The sequence below is a fragment of the Lichenostomus cassidix genome, chromosome 4 (genome assembly GCF_008360975.1).
Source record: "Lichenostomus cassidix isolate B80296 chromosome 4, HeHo_3.0, whole genome shotgun sequence".
In the NCBI taxonomy this organism is placed as follows: Eukaryota; Metazoa; Chordata; class Aves; order Passeriformes; family Meliphagidae; genus Lichenostomus; species Lichenostomus cassidix.
Window position 1 is genome coordinate 39,919,594 of NC_139484.1, and position 24,623 is coordinate 39,944,216.

The window sequence follows — 24,623 nt, forward strand, 5'->3', positions numbered from 1 at the left end:
ATCAGGTCTAAATTATGAGACTGCATAAACAGTCAGTGATTTAATTTCTGGTAAGAAACTTTTCCTCTGTGAAACTTGCAAGCCATTTTTAAAGCTATGTGTGCTTTAGACAGCAGCAAGGTGCAGTAGGAGCAGATCAGTTGGTATTGAGAACCTGGTATCTACCTTAACACACATTTCAGGGATGGTCTGTTAAACTCTAGTTTGATTCTGTGGATTGAGTTCCCATAATTAGTTGGTGTGCATTAGCAGTTCTCCCAGAGAACAACTTCTAGTTGAATTTCATCCTAAGGGAAACCACTTTGTGCACTCTGAAGCTGTTGTGTGATGTGAATCAAAATGCAGTCAGTGGGAATGGTGGGGGGAGTTTACTTTCAATATCCCACTTCTGATCGGAACAAAAAAGCTAGTTAAATTTTTAGGTGATGAAATGTAGTTGAGAAAATGAAAAAAGCTATTTAGTTGATGGAAACAACACAGTTTTATTTAACTACTTTAGAGTTAGTTTTTAGATTGCAGATTGTTGGCAACACTGCGTTACTTAAAAGACCAAAAGCATATGTCTTGGAAGAATTGATTTGAAAGTACCATATAAATTAATCTATGTATTTTCAGAAGCAATTCTTGGCTTCCGCATTTAGTATTACAGTTTCATATAAGTTTTCAAAATCTCCCAGAACAGCCCTGATGTTTATGCAGCAGTAGCGTAGCTGGGGAGAGCTTTTCACACCTGTCGCTCAGCTTCTGAAAAGCTGAGATAAAAAGCATATGAGGTCACACTTTCTACCTTTCTCTTTGTCTAAAAATAAATGCCATGCCTGCCTTTGGCTTGTAATATATGTAAGAGTCTAGACACACCTGAGTAGCATTAAGCTACTATCATGATTGACTGGCTACACTATTCTGAAGCCAGAAGAGAAAGTAGGTAACCTTTAGCTGGACACCTTGTGTGCCAGGAACCAGTCACACCCTATTGAGATAAAGAAGTCTGCCTCGAGGATGCCACAGAGAGAATTGGTATCTTCCTCTCATATTTAAAACTATATTCAGTTTTCCCAGACTGAAGTGACTGTGGGATGAGATTTCCTATTTTTCTCCTCTATTGGGATCAGAGATTTCAGAGTCTGCATCAACTGAAAATCATGATTTCCTTGAGGTTATATTGGCGTACAGGTTTTCATGTAGGTCAGAACTTGCAATTAGATAGGCTTACCTTCTAATTCTATCAAGCCACATCCAACTTCAAACCTCCCAAAACAGCACTACATAATGATGCAATACTACTGAAATTACCCCAAAATTTTAGCATCAGGTCATGTTCTGTGACTTCCTTGTAGCTTAACAGTTCTTGTATCTGCATTTCCAAGAGTTTCCTGACATTTACAATTGGCATGTTTGGTGTGTTAATGAGAGCAGTTTTGGGTCTTCAGCTTTGAAAGCATGTGATTTCATTCTGTTTTAGAAAGCCCAGATTGTGTACTCAAATGCCTAATATAAAAATTGTCTCCCATTCTTGCCAGGGCTTTGATAAATCCAAAGCATACTGCTCTGTCAGACTGAAATCCAAACCTCCATTATTGTCAAGTCACTTGACACTCACACTTTCTCATTTTCCATACCAGACGAAAAGAAACACAGAATATTTATCATATGTAGTAGGTTTATTTTTACCTTTAGTTACTCCACAAAGACGTGAACATTAAACAAACATTTTAAAACACCAATGACATTTTAAGTTTGTAAAAATAGACATTATGCGCACTCTCATTTTCAAAAGGACTTTCAGATTTATGGGCTTTATCAATGGAAAGATATTAATATTACACATAGCCTCCATGATACCTGAGGAGCAGAATTATATTTTGTACCCAAAAATCATTCAGGAACTAACTTTGAAAAGGGTGCAACACCTTTTTTAATCTCTGCTTTTGATATAGAATGGTGAGTAATAAATGCAGTGACACACACATTTTAAAAACTTTTGAATTCTGAAATAATACTTTAAGACATTTTGAAAGGTCTTTGAATATGTGGCCATTGTATTTCAATCTCTGGGACTTGTGAATTTTTAAAAATAAATTTAAAGGATCTATAATTTCTTATTTTGATTCCATGTTCTACTTGCATTATAGGCTTCTTACATTATAGAATGGGAAAAGTATAAAGGTTGTTTGTCACTGCCTTGTTATTTTTCTGCTAGTCTTGTGAACTTGACATAAAATTTTGTAGATTTTTCTACTTTAAAGCGGGTTCAAAATACCCCCATTAAAGAACTTATGACTTGTTTTGGTATTTTCTGAAAATGCTATGTTTAGTTTGCCCGTTAGATGTGTTTATGTAGCTGGCACCTACCTGAAAGCAATGTAGTCCTTGACAAGTTTCAGAAAATGATTACAAAACCATATTCTTTCAGCATTTTGGTTTTTTATTGCTTAGGGCTTCACCAGGTGTTTTTATAAAATACTTTGCCTTTGCATATTTTAATTAACATTTATTTTTAAAGTTGTCCAAGCTTTAATTTACCAGCATTAAAGATATTGTGATGATTTTTCCCCATTGTTTCTATTATGGAAATTGAAAGATGGAGGTACAAAAATTCAGTAAAATTTTCTGCAGAAAAGGTTTGAAATTTGCTTTCATTCTCAATTCACAATGAATTCCTCTTAGAGTATGAGGTTCTTTTTCCAAAAAGCAATGTGTGTGCATGCCTCAGAATAATTTTCTGCAAAGTGATGTGAAAGTTGATGTCATTGCAAATCATTAAGACAACATAGAACCTTTATTTTGCTTCATACTAATCAGTCTTTATTGTACTAGCCATTTTATTGTGTGACTTGCCATTTATTCTTTATCACAGGTGCTGCATCAGAAAATGAAGGCAATATAACCCCAAATTCAGAGCAAAGTAAGCAAAACATATTTGGGGTATACATTAATGCTAGTTGAATAATAGCAGACATGAACAACTGCTTGGCTTGTATTATCCATGTAAAATAGCTGCTTTTCTAAGGATCTGTCATGTTTCTACATTTGTAGTGGCCCAGCCTGTAAGACTTTGATGGTTTTGGTGATTGCACAATAACTTAATTTATGTTAAAAATAATGTCTTGATTACAACACTTATGTATATGCTGTAGCATTCATGTAATACTTCAGCTGTTTCAATTTTTGTATTTCAGGAGAGCTGTCTTAGTTTATACTTCTTGAGTTATATTGACAGTTTCAAAACCAATATTTTAGCAGAATTTTGCTGGTATAATATGCTATTGCTGGCTAATAAGGACTTCCACCTCTCTCAGAATCCCACCAGGAAAAGTTCAAAAGCTGCTACTTTGGATTTAAGAAGTCCAGGCACTTGTACTGCAGTTCTAAGCTGGTAAAGGCTTTTTGTGTGCATGCATATATTTGTGTGTTAACCTAAGACTAGCATTTTGGGTAAACTGTAACTGTTTCATATCCCTCTGGTGGCCTCATGCGAGCGCGTGCATGAGCTTCACAGTAGAGCTGGCCCTCCACAAAGAAGTAGCCTTTTTGTTTCAGGTTGAGATCGCAGTCAGAGCACACAAAGCATTCTGGATGCCGGTATTTATCACGTGCCTTCACCACTGTCCCTCTGTATGGAAACAATGGAAAGAAATAAAGCTAATTAATTCATATGAATTTAAAATGAGAAAAACACCTGCAGCAACCTGGTCTAGTGGAAGGTGTCCCTGCCCATGGCAGGAAGTTGGAACTAGATGATCTTTAAGGTCCCTTCCAACTCAAATAATTCTATGATTCTATGACACAAAGTATGTTCTAGGTATTTTAAGTCTTTATAGTTTTTCATCTTGTGGTTTTAGAAACTACTATATAATTTAAGGTTGGATGTTGAGTTTGAATAGGTGACATAAAATGCTGTAGAGTTGATCACATAGCTCATGAACATTGGAAAATGAAGAGTTTGAAGAAACATGTTAGTTTGGTTACGAGAAAGTACAGTCTAACCTCTCAAAAGGGTGACAAAATGAGTTACAAAACCACAGTGTTTTTTCTTCGTGTCTGTGTTCTCTCAGTTCATCATTATCTGTGTTCTCTGCTGAAGTTAGTGATGTCTGTCAGGTAGAAATCTGATAGTCTTAAAATAGGTCTACAGAGCTTTCTGGATAATACCACTGGGTTGGGAGGAGGTTTCTTTGCATTAGCAAGAAATTTTTGAGAATTCACAGCCTGAGACTGCATAGCGCAGATAACTGATGGTTTCATTATGTGTATCTTAATGGTTGACTTGCAAAAGATCCTGAGAAATCTCAATTAAAGCCTTAATGGTACTTTGTCAAAATTTATATAATCTTATATTGAAATTGTTGAAGGTACAGGTTTAAATTTGAGATGTAGAACAATATATTTTTATATCTCTGCTCTCTAGAAGCATTATAGAAACACACTTCTGTAGTTTGCAGTGGTGTTTGAGGATGATGTGTGCTTGAGTTAGGGATTTCTAAAACAAAAACCAAACAACTTACATAATCCCATTCCCACATTTGTCACAAAATGGCACTTTCTGGACACCAGACGTGGCAGTAGGTGTCTTTGTTACAGGTGCTTTCACACTTCTTGTTCCCACAGGGCGCCCATCTGAGAAACAAAACAATCCTGTTATGTACAGACTCATATAAAAACATCTGATGCCGTTAAGTACTTTTCTGCACCTTTCTGTACTTTCTGTACTGTATATACACTTCTGGAGGTATTTACAGGCTTTCACTTATATCAACAAACAATACAGTTTCACCATAAGAGTTTAGTAGACCAGATTCCACCTCTCTGGAATCAGGAAAAATATTGTGTAGCTCTAGCCAAAAAGCAAGTACAAAGAAGATTGTGTATAGATGCTCTCTGTCTCATGGAGATCGCCTAATTCTCTGATAGTAAGTCTTGGATATAACAGAGAGGGAGGAGGATTAGACTTTACATAGAAACGTAACATAATCAAGACCCATTTTCAGAAGCTTCTTTGGAAAGATTAGTAACATGATATGAATCCAAAGTCATAGCAAAATACAAGAAAATGCTACGTAAAATTCCACAATGATATATATTTAGACAATAAGATGTATTTATTCCTTCTCTAGTAAATATTGACATATAAACATTAAAATTTTAAATAACTCTCTTTTAGGTTAATTTTGGTTGTATTTTACTCTTTATGCTTACTGCAAGTATAACAAACTTGCAGCCTTTAGTAGTTTTATTTTGAAAACTTCTTCATTTGAAGGAAATGTGACTAAATTATATCGTCCTCTTCCGTTTTTATTTAGAATTAAGAGGAAATGGAGGAGATTTCAAGAGTTGGTTTAAATTCCTCTTTTCCTGGATGTGGAAGAGAGTGTTTTCCTTCTTAGTGTCATGAGTATAAGCAGCTTGTCCCAAAAAATCTCTCAGATAAAACTTTTTTTTATCAATTGAAGTCAACTTTGTATATCAAAGATCTTAAAATCTGAGAAAAGGTTCTGAAAAATGTGATAAGCACCTGCATTATATTCAGAGAGAAGTTTGCTTGCTATGCAACCAAGGAGGGGAAATGGCAGGAGACTGGTGGGGTAGCTATAAGGTACAGTATGATTTGGGCTTTCAGAAATTCTTGTATCTCTAATCACTCTTATTTTCTTTTTACATTTCCCCCCACCCACAAACATTTTAAAATTATTTGAACAGGTAGAATATGTTTTTGTTAACCACCTTCCTCGGAGACTAAATTCTGGAGCACCTTAAAGGAGCCAGACTGGCGCGGCTGACTGGGCTCCTCCTGGTTGGCATGCAGCATCTTGTACACGTCAGACTGAGACACTGAGTTGGGAGATGGGTCACTGTATTAAAAGGAGGAAGAGCAGGTAAAACAGTTTATCAAACATAACTTTAAAGCAATAGCTCTACCAGGCATAGAGTATGATTCAGGAAACACACATAAAGACCATGTGTTCCTACAACTATTGAAAAACTCTTCCAGGTAGCATTGCTTTATATAGCCTCATTTTGATCTAAAACGTGCTGAAAATAATTAAATCATGCAATTGTTACAAAAATAAATCTAGAAACTCATTAAAGTATTTCCATAATTACTGTTCTGGCTCTACTGACATTTGAGAGTAGGCCATATATTCTCAAAGCAGTTTCATTCCTGTAATCATCTGCTGAATTACCAGGTGCTCTTTGGTATGGTATTGAGAAGTTCCCTTTTTGCAGCAGCTGCCCTCAAGAATGTTGTTCAAATCACAGCTCATGCCTTTAAATAAGGTCAGCCAAAACCTAACCAGACAAATCTTTTGGGGGAATATGATTTCTAAGTTGCCTCACTCACTAGGTAATTTAGAGATTATTTGGGTAAGATAGTTGTTATTTATTTAACTTATGGAGATGACAAAAAGGAGTGAAATATATATTGCATAATAGGAAACATTGTAAGGTGAATAGTGACAAATGGCAGTTCTATTTCTTAATTTAATAAAAATGAGACACGGCTTTCTTTTGCAATGACAATTTTATGCTAAAAATATAAAGTAATTTATTGTCCAAACATCAGTTGATGGTTGAATCTCAAATGACCTGTGAGACAAAGATTTTACTGAGAATATTTCTTGGTATTTTAAACTGTGCTGAATATTTTGAATTGTTCATGATAAATGACATCTTAAGTAGTCAAGAGGAAGAGTGGACGACTATATGCACTGACAGGAATCCATTATTTCAGAATAATGAAGCAGCAAATTTTTCTTTTATTTTTCTCTAATTGTTCTGATTGAGCATAAATATTCAACCACTAGAGGAACTTCACTCTGCAAAGACTTCATGTCTTTGAACATGACATGTTCATGTCTAAGGAACTACAGCTTTCTTTTCATCAAATAGGGTGAACTTTAATACCTTTATATAAATGCTGGTTTTTCGGTTAGTAGCAGCCAAATTCTGCAAGGTGCTGAAGAAGGCTTATTGGTGCCAGTGATTATTGCTTATTTAAAATATTAGTAATTAGCTTTAGTTTACACCATACATATTATGAATTATTAAGTGCTCTTGTAAACCAGGAGAATAAATTACTGTTATGCAAAAGTAAAGATAAAGCAACTTGAATAGTGAATTGTCTCCTGAAAAAATGAATAGGGCTTTAAAACTTGTTATTGTATAATCCTAATTGTTTTCTATATACATAAGCATCCCACCTGACTTTTAGTCAGCCAATGGGCAAAATTCATAGATCAGACATGGATTTGTAGGCCTGCAGTAAATTCTGTCTCTTTTGTATGAGAGCTAGTTGTACTAAATGAGTTCTCTAGAATGAGAGTGGAGTATCTAGAGTACTATGGCTATCTATAAAATTTCCTAATCTTCCTAAACGGAATTTCAACAGTTGAAATAAATTTTATTTATTATTATTTTATGAATTATTAATAAGGAAAATTATTAAATTATTATTATTAGATAAATAATTATAATATTAATACACAGTTTTTAATTTTGGAGGTATCAGAATCTTGATTTGGAGTAGTCAGTCAGCTGATAGTCCAGGTAGTATCATAAGTTTTTATTTATTAGCCACAATTCTAAGGTTATTACCTGTGAAATATGTATTTGTAAGTTCTGAAGGACTCCTATAATACTTCAGGGTAAAACCCAGAAATTACTAGTATTTTAGTTAAAATATTGAATGGTTTTAAATTACCTAGTTTCTCTCTAACCCTTTCCCCCGTTTTCACAGAAACAGTGTGATATTATTAAAGCTCATGACTTTTGGTATATTTTAAATTTGTGTATTCATAAATATTACAGATACTGCTCGAATTACCTTATGACAGGTGTTTCCCCCAGAGCTGTAGAAACTTGGCCTTGCAGTGTTTCCATGATATTGTCATCTGAGTACAACTGCATAGGTGTGTTAAACTGAGCGTGTACAATCTTGACACCGGGAAGCTCCATTTCCAGGGGAACATTAGGGGCCATCTTAGACACTGCTTTCAGCTCGGTGGGGCAGATGGAGCTGACCGTGCTAATTGAGGAGGGGGTGCTGCGCCCACTGCCGCAGTCCAGCCCCGAAGGAGTGCTGCATCCGCTGGGTTAATGGTCAGAGTGCAGGAAAGTGTGCAGTGTGCGTTGGATTATGGAGAACAAAGACAAAAGGACAGGAATATGGTGATGTTAACAGGGCTGAAAGGCATAAAGGGAACAGGCTCAGAAAAGCAAAAGTATAGAAAGTAGAGGAAAGCAAAAGTATGTGTAGTCATTGAAAATAGCTTTCCTGTAAAAAGTATCGATGCCAGCTATAAAGCAGTCCTTAAAATTCTGGTGTGTATTTTCTTTAAAGATAACAAAAATCCATTGATGGAATAATTCAGAATAAAACATTATGTTACATTTTTGATAGGTTTTATTGAGGATTAATTAAACCGCTCTAAAATTCTTTGTTCTAGGTGAGTAATTCTTAATATCTATAAAAAAGGGCAGCAGACAAAGTTTTTGTGGGTTGTCCATGTGAGAGACAGAATAAATACCTGCAACACTGGAATCCTAGACATCATTCCAGTTCTATATTTCACAACCATCTCACTCCACTGTTGAAAAGACTACCGTGAAGTAGTGTAAAAAAATGAATGTGAGATTGCCTAGATTTCCTTAAATTCTACAATAAGATATTTATTGATCTTTTAAAAATAGTTCAGCAATTAAAAAAAATTGTTAATCATTATAAAGAAAATAGATAATAAAACATCTAGTCTTACTTTTGCTTTTCTAAATTACAGTGTTCCATTAGAATGTAAAGTGGTCCTGCACAAGAACAGTGGGTGGGTACATATTCAGAAAATTGCTTTTATTGCTTTTGAAGCTTTTTAGAAATATTAGTGTTCCTTGACATTACTGAAGTTACTGTACACCAATTCAATATATCTGGGAAACAGTTAGCAAAAGAATGTGAACATTAGGCCTGAAGTCTTTTTCAGGATCACTATTTTGAATGCTTCAAACTTCTACCCATAGTACCTCAGAGGTTTTCCATGGTATGGGATATTTCTTTGCTGCTGTTGTGTAACACCACATAACCAATCTTTCTACAGTCATTGGTTACTATTTATGTGATATTCTGAGCTGTGGGACCATAAATGCTTCATCTCTGTCCTCCAACCAGGTATCAGGGTTGTGGCTAGTCCTTTCTAAGCTGTGCAAACCTGGAACAATGCTCTACTTCCCAGTTTGATAGTACAGAACTCTACCCAGTAGCTACTCTTGGGTGGAGTACAAACCGCAAAATTTTCCTGTTGATTCAGAGGGGAATTTGTGCTGGACCACTTTCTCAAAATTTTAAAGGGAAATATATACTTTCTCATCAAAGACATGCCAAACAAAAGCATTCCAGAAATTGCAGGCAAGCCTTAATGCAAATATAGTTGTGCATCATCACCGAGCATGAGCTAGCCCAGCATTTCACACGGGGCAAGGTAAGTGTTTACAGTATTTTCTTTTAGAGGAATCACTACCACCTTGCAGTAGACTAAGTTTTGTCAGTGCTAATAGTGTTAGTAAATGGAAAGCAGCAGGAAAAGACTAGGAAAAGCGCAACTCTTGCTCTTGTTATGTGAAGCCAAAGTAATGTTAAAACAGAATAAATAATAGGTAAAAAATAAATTAAATATAAAATATATTAAATACAATTTCCGGTTAGTTTCACCAGAGTAAAGTCCATAATTCTGGCTAATGTCTAATCCATTAGCTCAAACCCACAGTCCACAATCAGGTCTTCTTTTAGTCACAGTCCTATTTAGCCTCAGCTGTCTGTCCTAAAGGGAAATTTAGATCCAAGGTAGTGATTTATTATTTGCTGTGTTTAGCAGTGGATTAAGTCAAACTAATGGAAAAGTAGCAGATAAACAGTGTGACAACCACAGTTTTGTAGATATACCACCCTGTGTCAGAGATTCTACAGTTTGCAAGTGCAGACCTCCCCAGTGCTAGAACACCTGACAGACCTTGCCCAACTGAAGTTCTTAAAGTTGTTGCATTGCTGTTGGGGTAGTTTCTGCAGTTTATTTTCCTCATCTTACATGCTGGTAAATGGCCATTTATGTCAATATTCTCATGCAAAGCTCTGTGTAGTTTTCATTCATGGATTGTGAGGTTAGGCTCTTGATAAACTCATTTGAATCTTCATAGATCCAGTAGGCACTTGTAAAATGGTACTTAGTGGTCCCAAATCCACTTTTGCTAGTAAGTGCTGTCTGTGGTTAGAGGCCATGGATGTTTGTTAAGGACTGTTTTGTCCTTCAGCAGCTTTTCTCTCCTGTGGTGGTATTCTACATTAATAGTTCTAGTTTGCAGGATGGGACCATCTTCTACAGTCAGGTTATTGACAAATTTTAGGCATCTCTTAAAACTGATGATCCATATGAGATTGTCTTTTTCACGCCCTGGAATAATTTATCACCCTGTTTTTCTGCTCTAGTTTGTCAGACTTAAATTAATATAATTAAAATGCAGGCATTTTTAATTTTCAGAATTAAATGTAGAACACTAATTCCACTAGTAAAAATTGCTACTGCTAGAAAGGATAAAGGATCACATCACAATATATTTCATCCCTCAGGCCCTTTTGAGCTTCTTTGTGTTTTTAGCCACACAGTTTGCATTGTTTTTCTCCTCTGTAATAATGTAAACTGTAGTGAGGAATTTAATCAGCAGTTAAGACAGAGCATTATTACACTTAAATGATGGATGTGAACATATAAGATTTTTGGCATTGCAGTTTTACTTGTCTGTGGCATCAGTTTTCCTATTTTTAGGTCAGCAGTAGGTTGCTCTCTGGAAAGAGGTCTGCTGAAATGCAAATTTGAAATTGCTGAATGGCCTAGGTTACAACTATCTTTATTTAGCTATCTTTTATTTATATGTAAGGTATCTTTTATTTAGATGTATACATAATATATATGTAATATGTAGCTATCTTTTGTTTAGCAAGCTAATGAATTACATGTATTTGCATTTGGACAGAAGTTCACCCAAGGTTTGTAAGTGTACAATATCTGGTGCTATGCTGTAAACTGAATCATGGCTACAGTTACTTCAGACTCTGATCAGTGTAATTGAGATGGGAGTGTAGATCTGCTTTCTTTTCTTGAAATCTGAATTTCAAGCCTGAGGTCTGCAAGTCAACAATTTAATTATTTTGTTTTGTTTGCTATAAATTTCAGCATTAGGCTGTCTAGTACTGTAAGTAAATTTCAAATGCATCAGAATGCTTAATTAATGCCAATGGTGAGTATTCATCCTTTAGAAAAATAACACCATGCATCAAATCCAGCACAGCACTCAAAGTTTATAACCTGCTTCGGCCTGAGATTATGAAAGGTTTGGGCCGAATATTATGCTTGTGTTCAAAGTAGTTGATATCCTGTAAAGAAAAAAGAGTTAAAATAGCTTTCTTTGGCCTGCAGATGAGCATTTCTAGTTAAAACGTAGCTAACAAAGTTTACGAATTTTAACCATGAAGTAACCATGTTTAGTTTGTTCATTCCTGGTGCTCAAAATACAATCACTGTAGTGTTCAGAAACATTCAGAGTAAAGTGCAGTTACATCAGAGAAGGTTGGAGTGTAGTGTTGCAGCCCAACATAGAGGGCAAATTTAGCTACCTACAGCATTGCTGCTAGAAAGCTGAATGGATAGTTCTCTGTGTTGGAAAAAAATTATCGCCATTTTTTGTTTTTTGGATAATGAATAATCTGATTCTTGGAAAAAACAGCAAGAGCTGGACTTTTAAATTGAAAACAGAACAGATAATTATATACCACATATGACGATGTATTATAAGTAAATACTAATACTTACTTTTGCGATGAGTAAGGAATGAGACCCCTCAGTTGTCCATGAAGCGCATCTTGAATATTGCCAGATGAATAGAGCCCAATTGGAGAATTATAGGAGGAGCTCACTACCTGTCTTTTGTCATCAATATTTGCTGCTGCAACAAAAGGCTGGGCCCTTCTGTTGTGAGCTGTACCAATAGGCTTGAATTCCTGTACATGATAGGCAGACAAAACACACAGAGCTACAATGCACACCAAAGCTAGCAATGAGTAAAACTGGCAACACCAGTATTGTTAATCTCTGCATTTTTGCTTTTGCAACTCTGTTATTTTTTAACTGGTGCAAGCATATTATATTTTTCCATGAATTTTGTACATATTACTCGAGCCATACGCATTATTTTCATGCCTCCAGGCAAGCAGAAGGCTTAGAAGAAATGGGAGGGATGAATATCATAGTGATCTTTCATATGGTTCTTTAGATTTTACACTGTTTACATTTTTCTTTTAAAACATTTCATGTGTACATATCTTAACTGCTTTGCTTTAGCTAATCTCTAGCTTCTCCATTTTTATCACATACTGATGGAGGGACTTCCAAAATTATTATTTTATTGTAAGTGTCTTGTCTAGAAAACACATAATTTTTAATGCTTCTTTCAATGGAAATAAAGTCTTGAACATACATCAGATTGAAGACATTCTTCTGAATTTTTTTCATCATTAAAGCATATCTGTGCATCAAGAATTGCACTTCTGTATAATTTAAAGGTAATGTGAAGTCATCATAAATAAGTAAAACCCAGGAATGGGTAAAATTGAAATCATTCTGCCTATGTTTTTTTCTTTCTGGGGTGCTACTTTTTTTTTTTTTTTTTCTTTTTGGGCCGGCCAGGCTACTTTCCTCAATTTGTGGAATTCAAAGGGATAAGATCTGGAAATAAAATCTCTCATGACCTTTTCAGATACCTTAATATGTCCTTATGTAGTGGTTGGCCAAGAATGATGAGGACTTCTTAAAGACTTCTGACTGCAAGAAAATTCACTTATTTATATTCTGCAGATTTATTACAGTCCACTCCTAAGCCTCAGAAATAGAGACTTTTAAAACAAATCATGTGTTCATCTGCTGAGGGCTTTTTCTTTTTATCCTTTTACTCTAGTAGGTGAAGAACATTAACTGCTGCAATCCATTGCCTTGTCCTGATGGCATGTGGCACTCTTTGGAAACTGCTGAGAGAGCATTTGAACTTCCATCTAAATGGAATAAAAAGCTTTTATTTCTTAAAAATAGGTTTCTACAGCCTGATTTGGTCTTTTCTTTTGAGACTCAAACTTGCAATGTTAAGATAACACAGGTCATTAATACTTCAATTTTCATAGAAATCTTTTCCAGTTCTCCAATTTGGCTTTGGTTTTGAGTATGATTGTTGTACAACAGTTTCCAAAATATATTTACAATCAGACTAAAGAAAAGTCATGGATATATATAGAATATGCTACCAGAAAATGCAAACAGTAAAATGCAGTTTTATTAAATGAAGATGTTTAGCAGCATTGCACTTTAAGAGGCTACTGAAAGCGCCAATCAGATAAATGAGCACAAAGATTTTACTTGCAATTCCTTCTTTTTCTGTCTGATCTGAGTTGTTGTTAAAAAGATGTATTAGTAAATGGAAATAATCTAATAGTGTTTAGGATCATGGGTACTTAATGAAAGATGTTCATGTCAAAGTATTTAAAATTGATTCAAATCCATGTATGATACAAAACGAACAAAACCAACTGAGAACATTGTAATTTCATCCCCCTTTTTCATTTCTCGTGGAGAAATGAACAGAATGGAAGATGCGTCACCATAGCGGCATGTTTACAATGTAACAGTTGTGAAACAAGTATTTGTGGTTAGTTAGACTTAAATTCTGTTTTCTTTATAACTCATCTTTTCATATAAAATGTCAGTGACAGAACATACAGCAGCAAAACCAGTCCAGCTCTTGTGTTTATTTGTTCTCATTGAATATGTGAAAAGTCCTCTTTTAGTTTAAAAGCTAAATGAGATCTGGAAATTGTTGAAATTCCTAATCAGGAATATTTGGGAATTACATTATTTAATTTCTTAATTTTTGTTCCAACTGATTGATGGTTTTCTTTGCAGGACTAGCTACATTTTTGCATTAATACAGGCATCAGGAATAGAAATAATGTAGCCCCAAAAGACAGTAGAAATGTATCCATCACAGACCATATGATGGCATTCCTTGGGGTAATGGCTGTGACTGAACACAAACGTGTATATTTTGGAGGTATCATCTGACTAAGATCTTTATCTTTGGATGCTGTTGTAAAAAGGGGTAAGTCCTCAAAACTTGCCCAGCTCAATTATATTGCTTCAAAAGTTGATTATAAATATTTATAAATAAACTTGCTTTTTAGAACAATGGGCTGTGTTTTTCTTAGATTTTTATACTTATCTATGTGCATAATATATCTCCCAGGAATGTATAGTCTCCTTCATGGCCAAAAGTCTAGTCTCACTGAACTAAGTGTTCAAAGGCAAAAATAGAAGTAAAAAAGAAAAGTTCAAATAAAAACAATTCAAGTAATTGTGGTAATGAATACAAAATTATTTTCAATGAGGTTAAAGGGGTTGTAACAGAAAACACTTACAAGTCATCATATTCCTTTACATTGACAATATAGCAGAAAGCATTTTAAAACTAATTTTATGATACAATTTGCCATTTAGATGGTTTTGTTTTCTCTTTCTATTTATATTCATTGGGAATCCTATGTTCTAAATTGCTTTTATTCAGAATACAATGTGACTGTATTAGTAATTCTTCAAGTGGTCTGTTATTTCCTATTATTTATCCATCACACTATAGGTTGCTCCAGACTAACAGAATAAGTGTGGCTGTTTTTTATGTGGGAATGTGTAGCTTTCAAGAGTGACCCTCAGTCAGCCACTTATTGCTATTGGTTAGAATTGTTACCTCAGTTTCCTCTTCCCAGATTTAAAAATAGTGAGAGCTTTCATTGTGCTCTGACAATTGCCTGTATCAATCTCCAAATGGCTCTTGGGGGATTCTCAGGCTGATACAGTTCTCAGTTTGCTGCAGTGTGCAGATTCCTTTTTCCATAGCTGTAAGTAGCCACAGTATTTCGTTGTTTATCAGATTTCACATAGCTGTCTCCAAGCATCTGTAGAATAATTTTCATTCACTGAAGCTAAAGTAAGCATTCTTTGGCCAAATATTTGGCCAAATTGTGGAACAATTTAAAATAGATTTTGCATTCATTTGTAACTAATTTTTATTAGCTTACAAACATGAATTACATACTTATTAAGAAGATTGTGTAAGTCATCATCTGTTATTGTTCTTTATTTGGCTTATTATGTATTTTAAACAACTGACTTCTCTTAACTTTCTTGGTGAATTTTAAACTGTCTATTTGACAAGAGTGAAAAAAAATCTGATACATTTATAAGATCTATGACCTTTTGAGTAATTTTGGTTATTATATAAATAGAAGAAATAGAACTCAGTGGTTTTCCATTTCTGCACACCAGTGAATGAACGCAATACTTTTGGATAAAATAGTTTGACATCTGAAGTAACACATTACTGCTTTTGGATTTTTCTCCATTCATCTGGGCTTCCATGCCTGAATTTATTGTTAGAATTCAGCAAACTCTTATATGACTTGGACAACACAGGTTGTAGTTGTGCAAAAATTTGTCATCTGAGATTCAAGAAACTTTGTACTCTTTTTTCCACTGGTATACATATTGCTGGGTCTTGTGATTAAATATGCTGTAAAATTTAGTTTTAAATTACAGCAACTGTAGAAAAACAGGCTATATGTATTTTTTTTTCTCAGAGGGAGTGATGAATGCTCTTGGATGGAAGAATTTAATATAAAATGTAAAGCATTCCAGGAACAATTTAGAATATTTGTTTGCAAGCATTGCTACTTTTCTGGTGCCTACTTTTTACTAAATATACTCAGTACTCCTGATTTTCCTAAGAACAAAAATGAGATTTACTAAATGAAAAGACTGGCTATTTGATCTAGGAGAAATAGTTTTTCTAATAAGCCTCCCCAATGGAGGCTGCTTTTCAATAGTCTGCCAAATAGTACTTAGTGAAATCTTGTGATCTATTTTTAAGGAACTGTCCTTTTTAGGAATGCAGCTTTCATGCAGAGGGATTACTCTTGTGTCATGCATGCCTGCATGGTTTTCTCTATTGCTTTTTTAGTGGATTTATTCCATTGCTACCCATTTAATGTGTATTCTAGCTCTTCCACAAAAATATGCATTTAAAACAGTTGTGTTTCTTCACTATAGTATTCCTGCTGCTGAAGAGGCTATATTAATTCTGATGGAGTTTGCTGTATCACTTAATGCAAATTTTAAGATCAGAAAGAAGAGAGAGAAATGTAACACTGAAATGCTGTATTCATGTTTGGGAGTGTCTCCATGAAAACAGAATTGGTGGAAGTATTTATTGCACAGGATTTATTGAAATGCAATCTGCACTTATATTTTATTTTCTAGAATATCCCAGAATAAATACTTTGACATATTTGCTTTGAACCTGGCCTTCCAGGATCAACAGAATGTTGATCTCCCCTCCCCACTCTTGAGATAACAGCAAATGTTCATGTAGGTTAAAGAGGAATGACAAAAAAATAAAGGACTAGTTGTAAGCAGTAACTAACTAATTAGCTAGTAGCAAGCAGTAGCTAGCTAATTAACTGTTCACAATATGAAGACTTTGACTTTTTCTTTTTTTGAGTTTGAAGAGAGAGACAGCTCTTGGTTGATTGGATTTGCTGTGGTCATAAACAAGGATCAAGACTTTCCTGGTCAGAAGTGGTGAGTGATTTCCTTATTAACCAGTACATGGGTCTTGTGTAAATTTGTAAACTTCACTTCTGTGTTGTAGTATAAAAATATATGGAGGTAAAGAGATCCAGCATTTATAGATCTCTCTGTTTAACCAACTGCTACATCAAAATGAATTTTGTGATCTGATGACTTCATCACTTAGGTACTTTACATTTATTCCTGACTGAAGAACTTCCTCATGTGATGAAGAATCTCTAAAAGAGTTAAAGCAACTTAAACTGTATCAGAATAAAAGGACATATTTAATTTCTGTAATAAAATTTTGGTGATATGTAGACTCTTAAAGAAAAATGAGAATGTGTTGTAGCTTCTTAGTGTTTTGTTTTGGTTATCACTGAAAAATCAAAAACATCGAGTCAGATAAAATGGTGTTCCTATATGTCCTAATCATGGTGGTTCCTATTAGCTTAAACTGGCCAATTATGCATGAAGTTCTAGTTAAAGAATTTTGATGACCACAAGGGAGTTTATTTGGAATGTAAAAAGACAAATGGAAATGGTTAGGTAACTTTTTACAGTTCATACCTGAGGTTCAGCTTCCAAATTTATCTTGAAGGGATGTGCTTTGCCATCTTCTGTAACTTGTGGGGTCCATAATTTCGTTCCTGCCCTAGAAAGAAAGGCAGAATTTAAATAATTTGAATTCCTATAGAGTTGTGTATACGACCCTATAAAATATAATGCAGCTTGGAAACTTGAAGGGTTTTTTCTATGTTTTTTTAATGTTTTGATACAAAAATACTTCAATGATATGTAACCAATATATATAAAATGTATTTACTTTAAAATTTATGTATTCTACAAACAATGGGAAATAGGTTGTTAACAGTTACCAAATGCAAAAGTGCCTTTATGACCTGAGCTGACAAAACTTTTTTGTGGTTTTTTTTAATGGTAGATAGAATGAATGTTGGGTCCTCATAATATTTTTCATGAAGAAGTGAATATATTAGCAATAATCCTAAACATCTACTTCTTTTTCTTTAAATACCATAATTTCCATGTAAAGCCTGCTTTTCAATGTAGAAGTGTAATCTAGGTATGCAAAGTATGTGCAAGGGGGAACTAAAGTTGCACAGATGATTCTTTCAGTCATGTAGGCAGAGGTAACAAACATGAAAATATCAGTTGCAGTTCTGTTTTCATTGACAAAGTGAAATATGGCAGCTAATTTTAAAATAACATAGTAGTAATGTTAAATATTTATCTGATACTGCTTGTTGTATATACATTTATCACATTTTGAAAATGGCTTCCCAAGATAGTAGTTAAATGGCATATATCAATCTGTAACAGAACCTTGAATTAACAGAAGGAATTTTTAACCATGGTATGTGCTCTATTAATTCAACAATACTCCTTAAAACAAAGAAACATTTTGTGTATTTGAAAAGAAATATTGTGGTCAACTACAATAAAGAGCTGTGCCTCCTTGAGAGCCTCAGGTTAATCAGGCCTGTCTTAATTTTGGAGACAGCTGAAAGAGTGTGCTGAGTGATTCTGAGTACAGGCTAAGCACACTCAGCTGGAGATGTGGAGCTGCAGGTTGTTTCTCTTCCTGGCCCTAGTTGAGAGAAGTAAACACAAAAGTTTCTGGCTTCCTGAAATTTAGGTAAGACAGTGTTTCTCAGTTTTGTTTTGAACATTACTTTGAGAATGTTGTGACCAAAGAGATTGGCTTTAAACTCACTCCTTTGTCACCCCTTATGAAAGTCTGACATGATGATGTTTCCCTAACTGGGATGATAGAGTAGCAGCTTTGTGTGTGGTTGGGAGAAGGAGGCAATAATAGGAACCTGTGACTGAGGGAGTGTTAGGGTAGGGAGGTCACTGACAAACTGACTCTAGATTAAGGTTTTGATATTTCTCCAAAACACGAACAGTAAACACAGGACTTGTGGAGTCAGCAGAATTACGTCATGAGTAACCTGAGCGAAGCTGCTCCTTTTGTGCTTACAAAGATGAGTTCTGGGGAGTCTTGCTTGATCTGAAGTTTAAGAGGTAGGTCCAGCTGCTTGTAATTTTAAAGATCTTGTGGACTTCTTCAAACTATTTTAAATAGTTCTACCATATAATAATTGTACTGTTGATTGAGTAGTATCTTCTTTCAGAAATAGGCAGACATGTACACGTACCTCTCTATTTTCAAGCAAAGCTGATGTGTAGCTGCTTTAATTCTCTCCTGGGCATCATTATGTGTCATGTTCTCTGTGCCTAGACCATCAATAGCTACAATAACATCACCAGGGCACAGGTTGGCTGCTGAAGCCTTGCTTCCAGGTGTAATCTGAAAAGATCAAAATGTAACTGCTTTATCACCATGCATGCCTGAAAATCGATAGAGAAAATAAACTTCATCATGCTCCCCTATTTCCTGTTTGATGGGGGAGGTATTTTGCCGGAGCTTCTGTAGTTCTATTGTCAGGAAACCATATGAATGTTACTCATATGAATGTTATAACTGTACCTCATCTTTAAATCTTTCTCAGCTGCCATTTTATAATTTGCTTGAAAAAAAGTCATGTTTTCCCCTTATCAACACCAGCAAAAGAAAAGAACTGTTAAGAAGTTGTGTTACTGAACTCCATAAAGTGCTTAGCTTTAAGTCCCATGGCATTTAAGTTACAATGGTGCTGATCCTTCAGGGTAGTCTGTGTGGTGTAATTCATACTTCATGTAAATGTACCACCATCTGTGACGTTCACAGAAAGAGCCCTAAACTTATCTTTTTATGCTGGCTTTATTTTTTTTTTTTTGTCTAAATGACAATCTTCTGTATGGCTGTTAAAATAATTAAAATGCAACATAATTTTGCTTTAAAATAACTACTGTAGTGAGGCCATGACCTTAGATGTTACTGAAGCTTGTTCTAGAATTGCAGGCCTCTGTTTACAAAAGGTGACTTCTCCTACCACCACAACACTTACACATACCACATACACAACAGGTCTTAGGTCACTGAGTGGGATTTCAGTCCCTTACATGTGTATTGCCATTTTAGGCAACACTTGATTACCTAGACAGCAACATGAAATTGATGCATGTAGTACATAAGCTTCTGAAATTCAGCTCTCGAGCAGCAGAAGGAACAAGTTGAGTCATGCAAAGTAACATTAGCTGCTTCTTTGTAAGTAAATGAATTCCAGTATGAAGGACAAAAATGTCAAAATATTCTTATTTCCAAAAGCAGTTCTTTTATCTGTGGCATATATTAAATGAAAAAGCTATTGGAGAGAATTTTTCTCACTATGGGTTCTGCTACAGTGAATGCAAGTGTTATCTTGACCTGCTATGGAAAATATGCTATGGAGACATTCTTCAGCCCTGGTATTTCACAGTTTTCCAGCAAAGGAAGAGAGTAAGCTGCCCAGTGTACCTCCAACATCCTCTGAAGTCCAGCTTTGGTGAAGCTTGCAAACCTGTCTCTGAAGGGGACACTACTGTCAACACAAAAGCCGTATGGAAATTCTTTTTGATATGAGTTGCACTGTATTAGTATCAAAATAATGGCAAAAATCAGCAAAAGGGAATTGTTCTCTCCTCTTTCCAGTTGTCCATCTCTATTAGGTGGGTCTGAATGATCAGAGACCTTAGAGATTGCTATAGTGATATCAAAAATAAGTTTACATGCTGCAATGCAGCAAAAGAGCTCACAAAACAAACTGCAATGCATGTGTTGTTATTAACTCAGGCAAACTTTCCAAATGGGTACTTGTGACCAGCTGCAGGCTTTTACATCCCCACCCTTCAAAAGAATGGACTAGTGTATTGTGTGCTTAACAAAGTGTTGAGGTGCTTGTGTAATCTGTTTGAATATGAATCAAGGAAGTTGCTCATAAATTCCAAGTCTGAAATCTCAAAAATTATCTGTTTCTCAAACTTCAATGGCTGTAAGTTTAAATGATCAACACTGAGATCACTTACACCACTATAACAAGAAAGGAGTTAGAAGTACAATTATTCTTCTCTCTTCACCATGGAATTTCTCCTGACTTGGCTTAGCATGTTGTGAATATATCTGCAATGACAAACTGCAGCAGAATTCCTTGTGTTCCAATCTGACTGTTGATGCTCTAATACCTAACTGGGCAAAGACAGCCATTCTTGGTTCCCTCTCAAGAGCAAGTTAGCTTGTATAGAGCTATATATAGCTTGTATAGGGGTTATATAAGGAACCCTTATAGAGGTTACTCTGCCCATTATGTTTTTCGCACATCACAACAAATCATCTGCTGTACATGTGCCATACTGCAGTAAAGCACTGAGATAACGATCCTGCCTTTTAAAGTGTCTGTCTAGCACAGCACATTCCCCTGCAGCTGTACTGCTAGCAGAACATGCCCTGCTCTGTGTTGCTGGTAAATCCCTGGGGTTTTATAAGTTGTTGCCAGCTGCTGTGATACCACTTTCATGTTTGAATGGGGTTACCATCATTTGGTGAGAGCAAGGAGGGAAAGGGATAGGAGTCTGTATTTCCTGGTCCTTGGCTGAAATGATTATTGCCAAGCTTCTGAGATGTCTCTCTTGGGCCTTAACACCTTGATGGGGTTGCTGAACTCCGTGTGCCTACTAGGGTGCAGAGAAGGCACCTGCCCTGCAAACTACGTTTTGTAGAAAGCAATCACTTTGTGCTGAGCAAGATATCATGGGTATGATATTGATATTGTGGGTACTTCAATAATGTAAGTGATACTGTTTCTTAAGGATTTATTGGTGACACATTCAGTGTGTATTTTGAACATTTAGAATTGTGTTATGACTGTAGTGTTTGTTGCTTGCTCACCCTGGCGTCATGAAGTAGGTTTTACTGTTGCTTTGGGAAAATTTTTGCTTTGCTCTTCAGGCCATATCTGCATGGTGTGCCTGTTGCTCCTGTATCCTGGGTATCTTGGATTTGGATAATTACAAGAATAATTGTTAATCATTCAGATGTTGTCATGGACAAACTATTTAACCACATGAGGGTCAATGTCTCCAATGAAACTTTGAAGAAAACCTCTCTGCATCTGATAATAAACTTGTAAAGCTTATCAGGTTGCACCATCATAAATGTTTCAGGTTCTGTGTTTTCTGAACAGGGCTATAAATGTCTGCAGACAGACTGGCTAAACATAAAATTGAGTTAAATATGAATATTTGCATTGTGATTGATAAAGGTCTATACAAATAAAATAAAACTTAAATCTAGAGTGGATAATATTTTACCATTGTCTCCAAACTGTAGAAGTTTCAATTGTTCCTGTATTCAGTTTCATTAATGCAATTTCCTTGTATCTATGCAAAGTTCCCAGGATTTCAGTGTTTTTGGTATTTGTGATTAATTAATTGTCTCTGACCATAATACATTTTGAATATGACAATTTTTAGTCCCCTCCTGTTCTTCCTCTCTCCTGGGAAGTTTTTGCATTTTTTGCATTTGCTTGAAACAATCAAAACAGCAGAACAATTTGCACATGAGCTTTTGAAGTGACATCTGTTCTTTAGACAGGTGGATAATGGTCTCTTATGTCATCCTTCTCTCTTGACAAGTCCTGATAAAAGCTGTCTCTGGTTGAACAAGGACATAGCCAGCCAATCTTAACACCTGTTCAATTATTTTACTTAAAATGTATTTTAAAATAATTTCCATTTTTTGTCTAGTTTTTTTGTTGTCAGGACAGTTAAAACAAGTGTGAATGGGCTCCTTCTGCCAAAGGAACACCTAGGATCCAAGAGGCAAGACTTGTGAATCTTGTGATATGTTCTCTATTTCTTAAGGAATATTGCACGAATACTTATTTAGGGACTCTTCTAAATGTGTGATGTGGCAACAAAAATACTAACTTTAAACAACTCTACCATTAATGTCCTTTAACCTGGGTGAAGCAAATGTAACCTTGTTTTTTTCTGCACATATATATATGTATGTATATTTATTTCACTGTCTGACTTGAAATGTGATTGTGAGCATTTCTGTAATATGCTAGAAAGCAATGGCTTATGTCTTGTGAGGCATTTGGTAGGTATGAGTCAACTGCAAAGTAATTTATTCTTTACAAAGTTACATTTATAGTAACATCCTTTGTTATTGCAGTTTTAAACTTCATTGCACTTAATCTAAACACAAAGAAAATACAAACCAGACACCGCTAAAATATTTTTCATTAGAGATAATGGAAACTATTTTTCTTTTAGAGGCCCATAAAAGGAAATGAAGGCCCCAAAACATCCAGAGATTTTTTTTATTCAATGTTTTTGTCTCCTGTTTCTCCAAAGGCTTTGCTATATTCTATGAGTATTTATGTAACTACATTCAGTCAAATAATAGCCTTCTGATTTACTTCTATTTAAAATTCATAAAATGTTTTACACTTCTATAAACGTGGAATGAATGACTAAGTTAATTTTTACTAGTTAATATGTGAAAAGATGGTCCTTAAACTTTCTAGTGATTCTTGTTTGGAAACATATTTACTGCAAGACATCACCAGCAGTATCAATATCCATCCTTCAAAGCTTTTGATGTTTACTCAATACCAGGCATAGTGTATATAGTGAGTCTTAGTGTAGGGCTTTAAAAAAAAAAAAAGAAAAAAAACCCAAAAAAGCATAGTGATTTGGAGGCTCATGGAGCACACATTTGGTGTGTCTGAGATCCTGAAAAGCAGCAGAAATATAACGAGAACGAATTCTAGCCTGATGTGCATTGAACACAATTTTCAAAATACAGAAATAATCAAAATATGTATCCTGTCTTTTGAGTAGATCCACATCTGTAGAAGCAAGGCAGTTGACAGTGTTTTATGCTATACTGATTGAGTAACTGGTTTCTTAAAATGCCACTAATATCTCAAAATCCGTGAAAAAGAAGGAAGGCTCAAATTCTTGCCATTTATTGGGGGGGGTGGAGTAAGATAGCCTTCAGTTTCTAAATATGGCAAAACTCACCAAATAACTATATCTTTCATATTTAGGACTGGGTAACTTTCTCTTAACTCACTCATTTAACATTTATGAAAGTGAAAACCTTTAGATATGTAAAAAACAGGTACTGTTGCCTTTGCTGGCAGTAAACAGAACTTGATTTAATTAAATAAGAGTCAGATTAATCTACAAAGTACAAACTCCCAGACATGAGGATCTGCTGCCAAGCAGTCTTCTCCCCCAGTGATCAGAGAGGCTAGTTGTGGAAAGCATAAAAGTGAGGTCTTGCTTTTAGTAGGTTTAAATATAATTTTGAAAGCCTGGAAAATCATGCCAGAGTTTTTCTGCTGCCAAGGCACTTGAATTTAATTTTGAGGCAGAAGTAGAAGTCCAGTTAAAGTCTCTTAGACCAATCACAGAAACCTGTCACACAAAACTTGTAAAAACTCTTGGTATTCAGCTGGTTCTCTTCAGAACTAGCAGCTATTCTTTAATCTACTCACAGCTTTGTCTGCATCTCTTAACTCCAGAAAAGTAAAGGACAAAAATCTACAGCAACTATTAAATGGAATAAATAGATAGGAAATGGAAAGAATACATACCCTAGTTATGATTAAGGGTTGGTTAAAGTCTATTCCTCCTGAGAGCCTGAATCCCCAGGGTGACGGTCCTTGGAGAATAACATTTTGTGGCATTGTGGGCAGATTTTTCTTGGATTCTGTTCTTTTCTCCTTGAGTGTGTCTGTGGAGCTGAGCCGTAGGAGGAAGGTTGCTGTCAGCAGAGCACCTGCCAGACAGGGCAGCCGACCTTTTATACCTCCTAAGAAGTTTTACTCATTCCAAAGCCGTGGGCACTGCACTTTATCCCTACTCTTTGGGTGACGTCAGCCAGTCCCTCGGCTTCTCCACCCACAGAGGGGAGTATCAGACTCAGACAAATAAAGCTTGAATGCTGGAAAGTTTACAACAAATGCA

The 24,623-nt window shown here is 35.3% G+C and overlaps 1 protein-coding gene and 2 long non-coding RNA genes across 5 annotated transcripts in view; 2 read left to right on the forward strand and 1 right to left on the reverse strand.

The window, feature by feature from the left end:
* LOC146438306 (uncharacterized) overlaps nucleotides 1-16,819 on the forward strand; it is a 30,977-nt gene extending 14,158 nt beyond the window's left edge. Inside the window, exon 3 of the long non-coding RNA XR_014851737.1 lies at nucleotides 16,633-16,819. This is a non-coding gene — a long non-coding RNA (uncharacterized LOC146438306). The remainder of the gene's footprint in view (nucleotides 1-16,632) is intronic.
* Nucleotides 1,643-24,536, reverse strand: PDLIM3 (PDZ and LIM domain 3). Of its 3 annotated transcripts, none has more exons than XM_085058809.1 (8): nucleotides 24,251-24,536; nucleotides 18,881-19,032; nucleotides 17,271-17,355; nucleotides 11,850-12,037; nucleotides 7,823-8,086; nucleotides 5,722-5,849; nucleotides 4,506-4,617; nucleotides 1,643-3,613 (listed from the first exon to the last, which is right to left on the reverse strand). In XM_085058809.1, exons 1-8 carry the CDS (start codon nucleotides 24,341-24,343, stop codon nucleotides 3,424-3,426), a joined length of 1,212 nt encoding a protein of 403 aa, XP_084914935.1. In that variant the 5' UTR covers nucleotides 24,344-24,536; the 3' UTR covers nucleotides 1,643-3,423. The 3 variants fall into 3 exon arrangements, with proteins under 3 accessions (XP_084914935.1, XP_084914933.1, XP_084914934.1); XM_085058807.1 differs by lacking the exon at nucleotides 11,850-12,037 and adding an exon at nucleotides 11,346-11,413 and having other exon boundaries at nucleotides 24,251-24,532; XM_085058808.1 differs by lacking the exon at nucleotides 7,823-8,086 and having other exon boundaries at nucleotides 24,251-24,531.
* The window catches only part of LOC146438308 (uncharacterized), a 46,904-nt gene continuing 40,546 nt past the window's right edge, over nucleotides 18,266-24,623 (forward strand). Inside the window, exons 1-2 of the long non-coding RNA XR_014851736.1 lie at nucleotides 18,266-18,357; nucleotides 18,629-18,746. This is a non-coding gene — a long non-coding RNA (uncharacterized LOC146438308). The remainder of the gene's footprint in view (nucleotides 18,358-18,628; nucleotides 18,747-24,623) is intronic.

Coding starts and splice junctions, on each gene's coding strand:
- PDLIM3 (XM_085058809.1), bottom strand. CDS start 24,343: ATGCCACAAAATGTTATTCTCCAAGGACCGTCACCCTGGGGATTCAGG. Junction 12,038..17,270: donor ATTTGGAAGCTGAACCTCAG/GTATGAACTGTA, acceptor TATCATGTACAG/GAATTCAAGCCTATTGGTAC. Junction 3,614..4,505: donor AAATGTGGGAATGGGATTAT/GTAAGTTGTTTG, acceptor GTTTCCATACAG/AGGGACAGTGGTGAAGGCAC.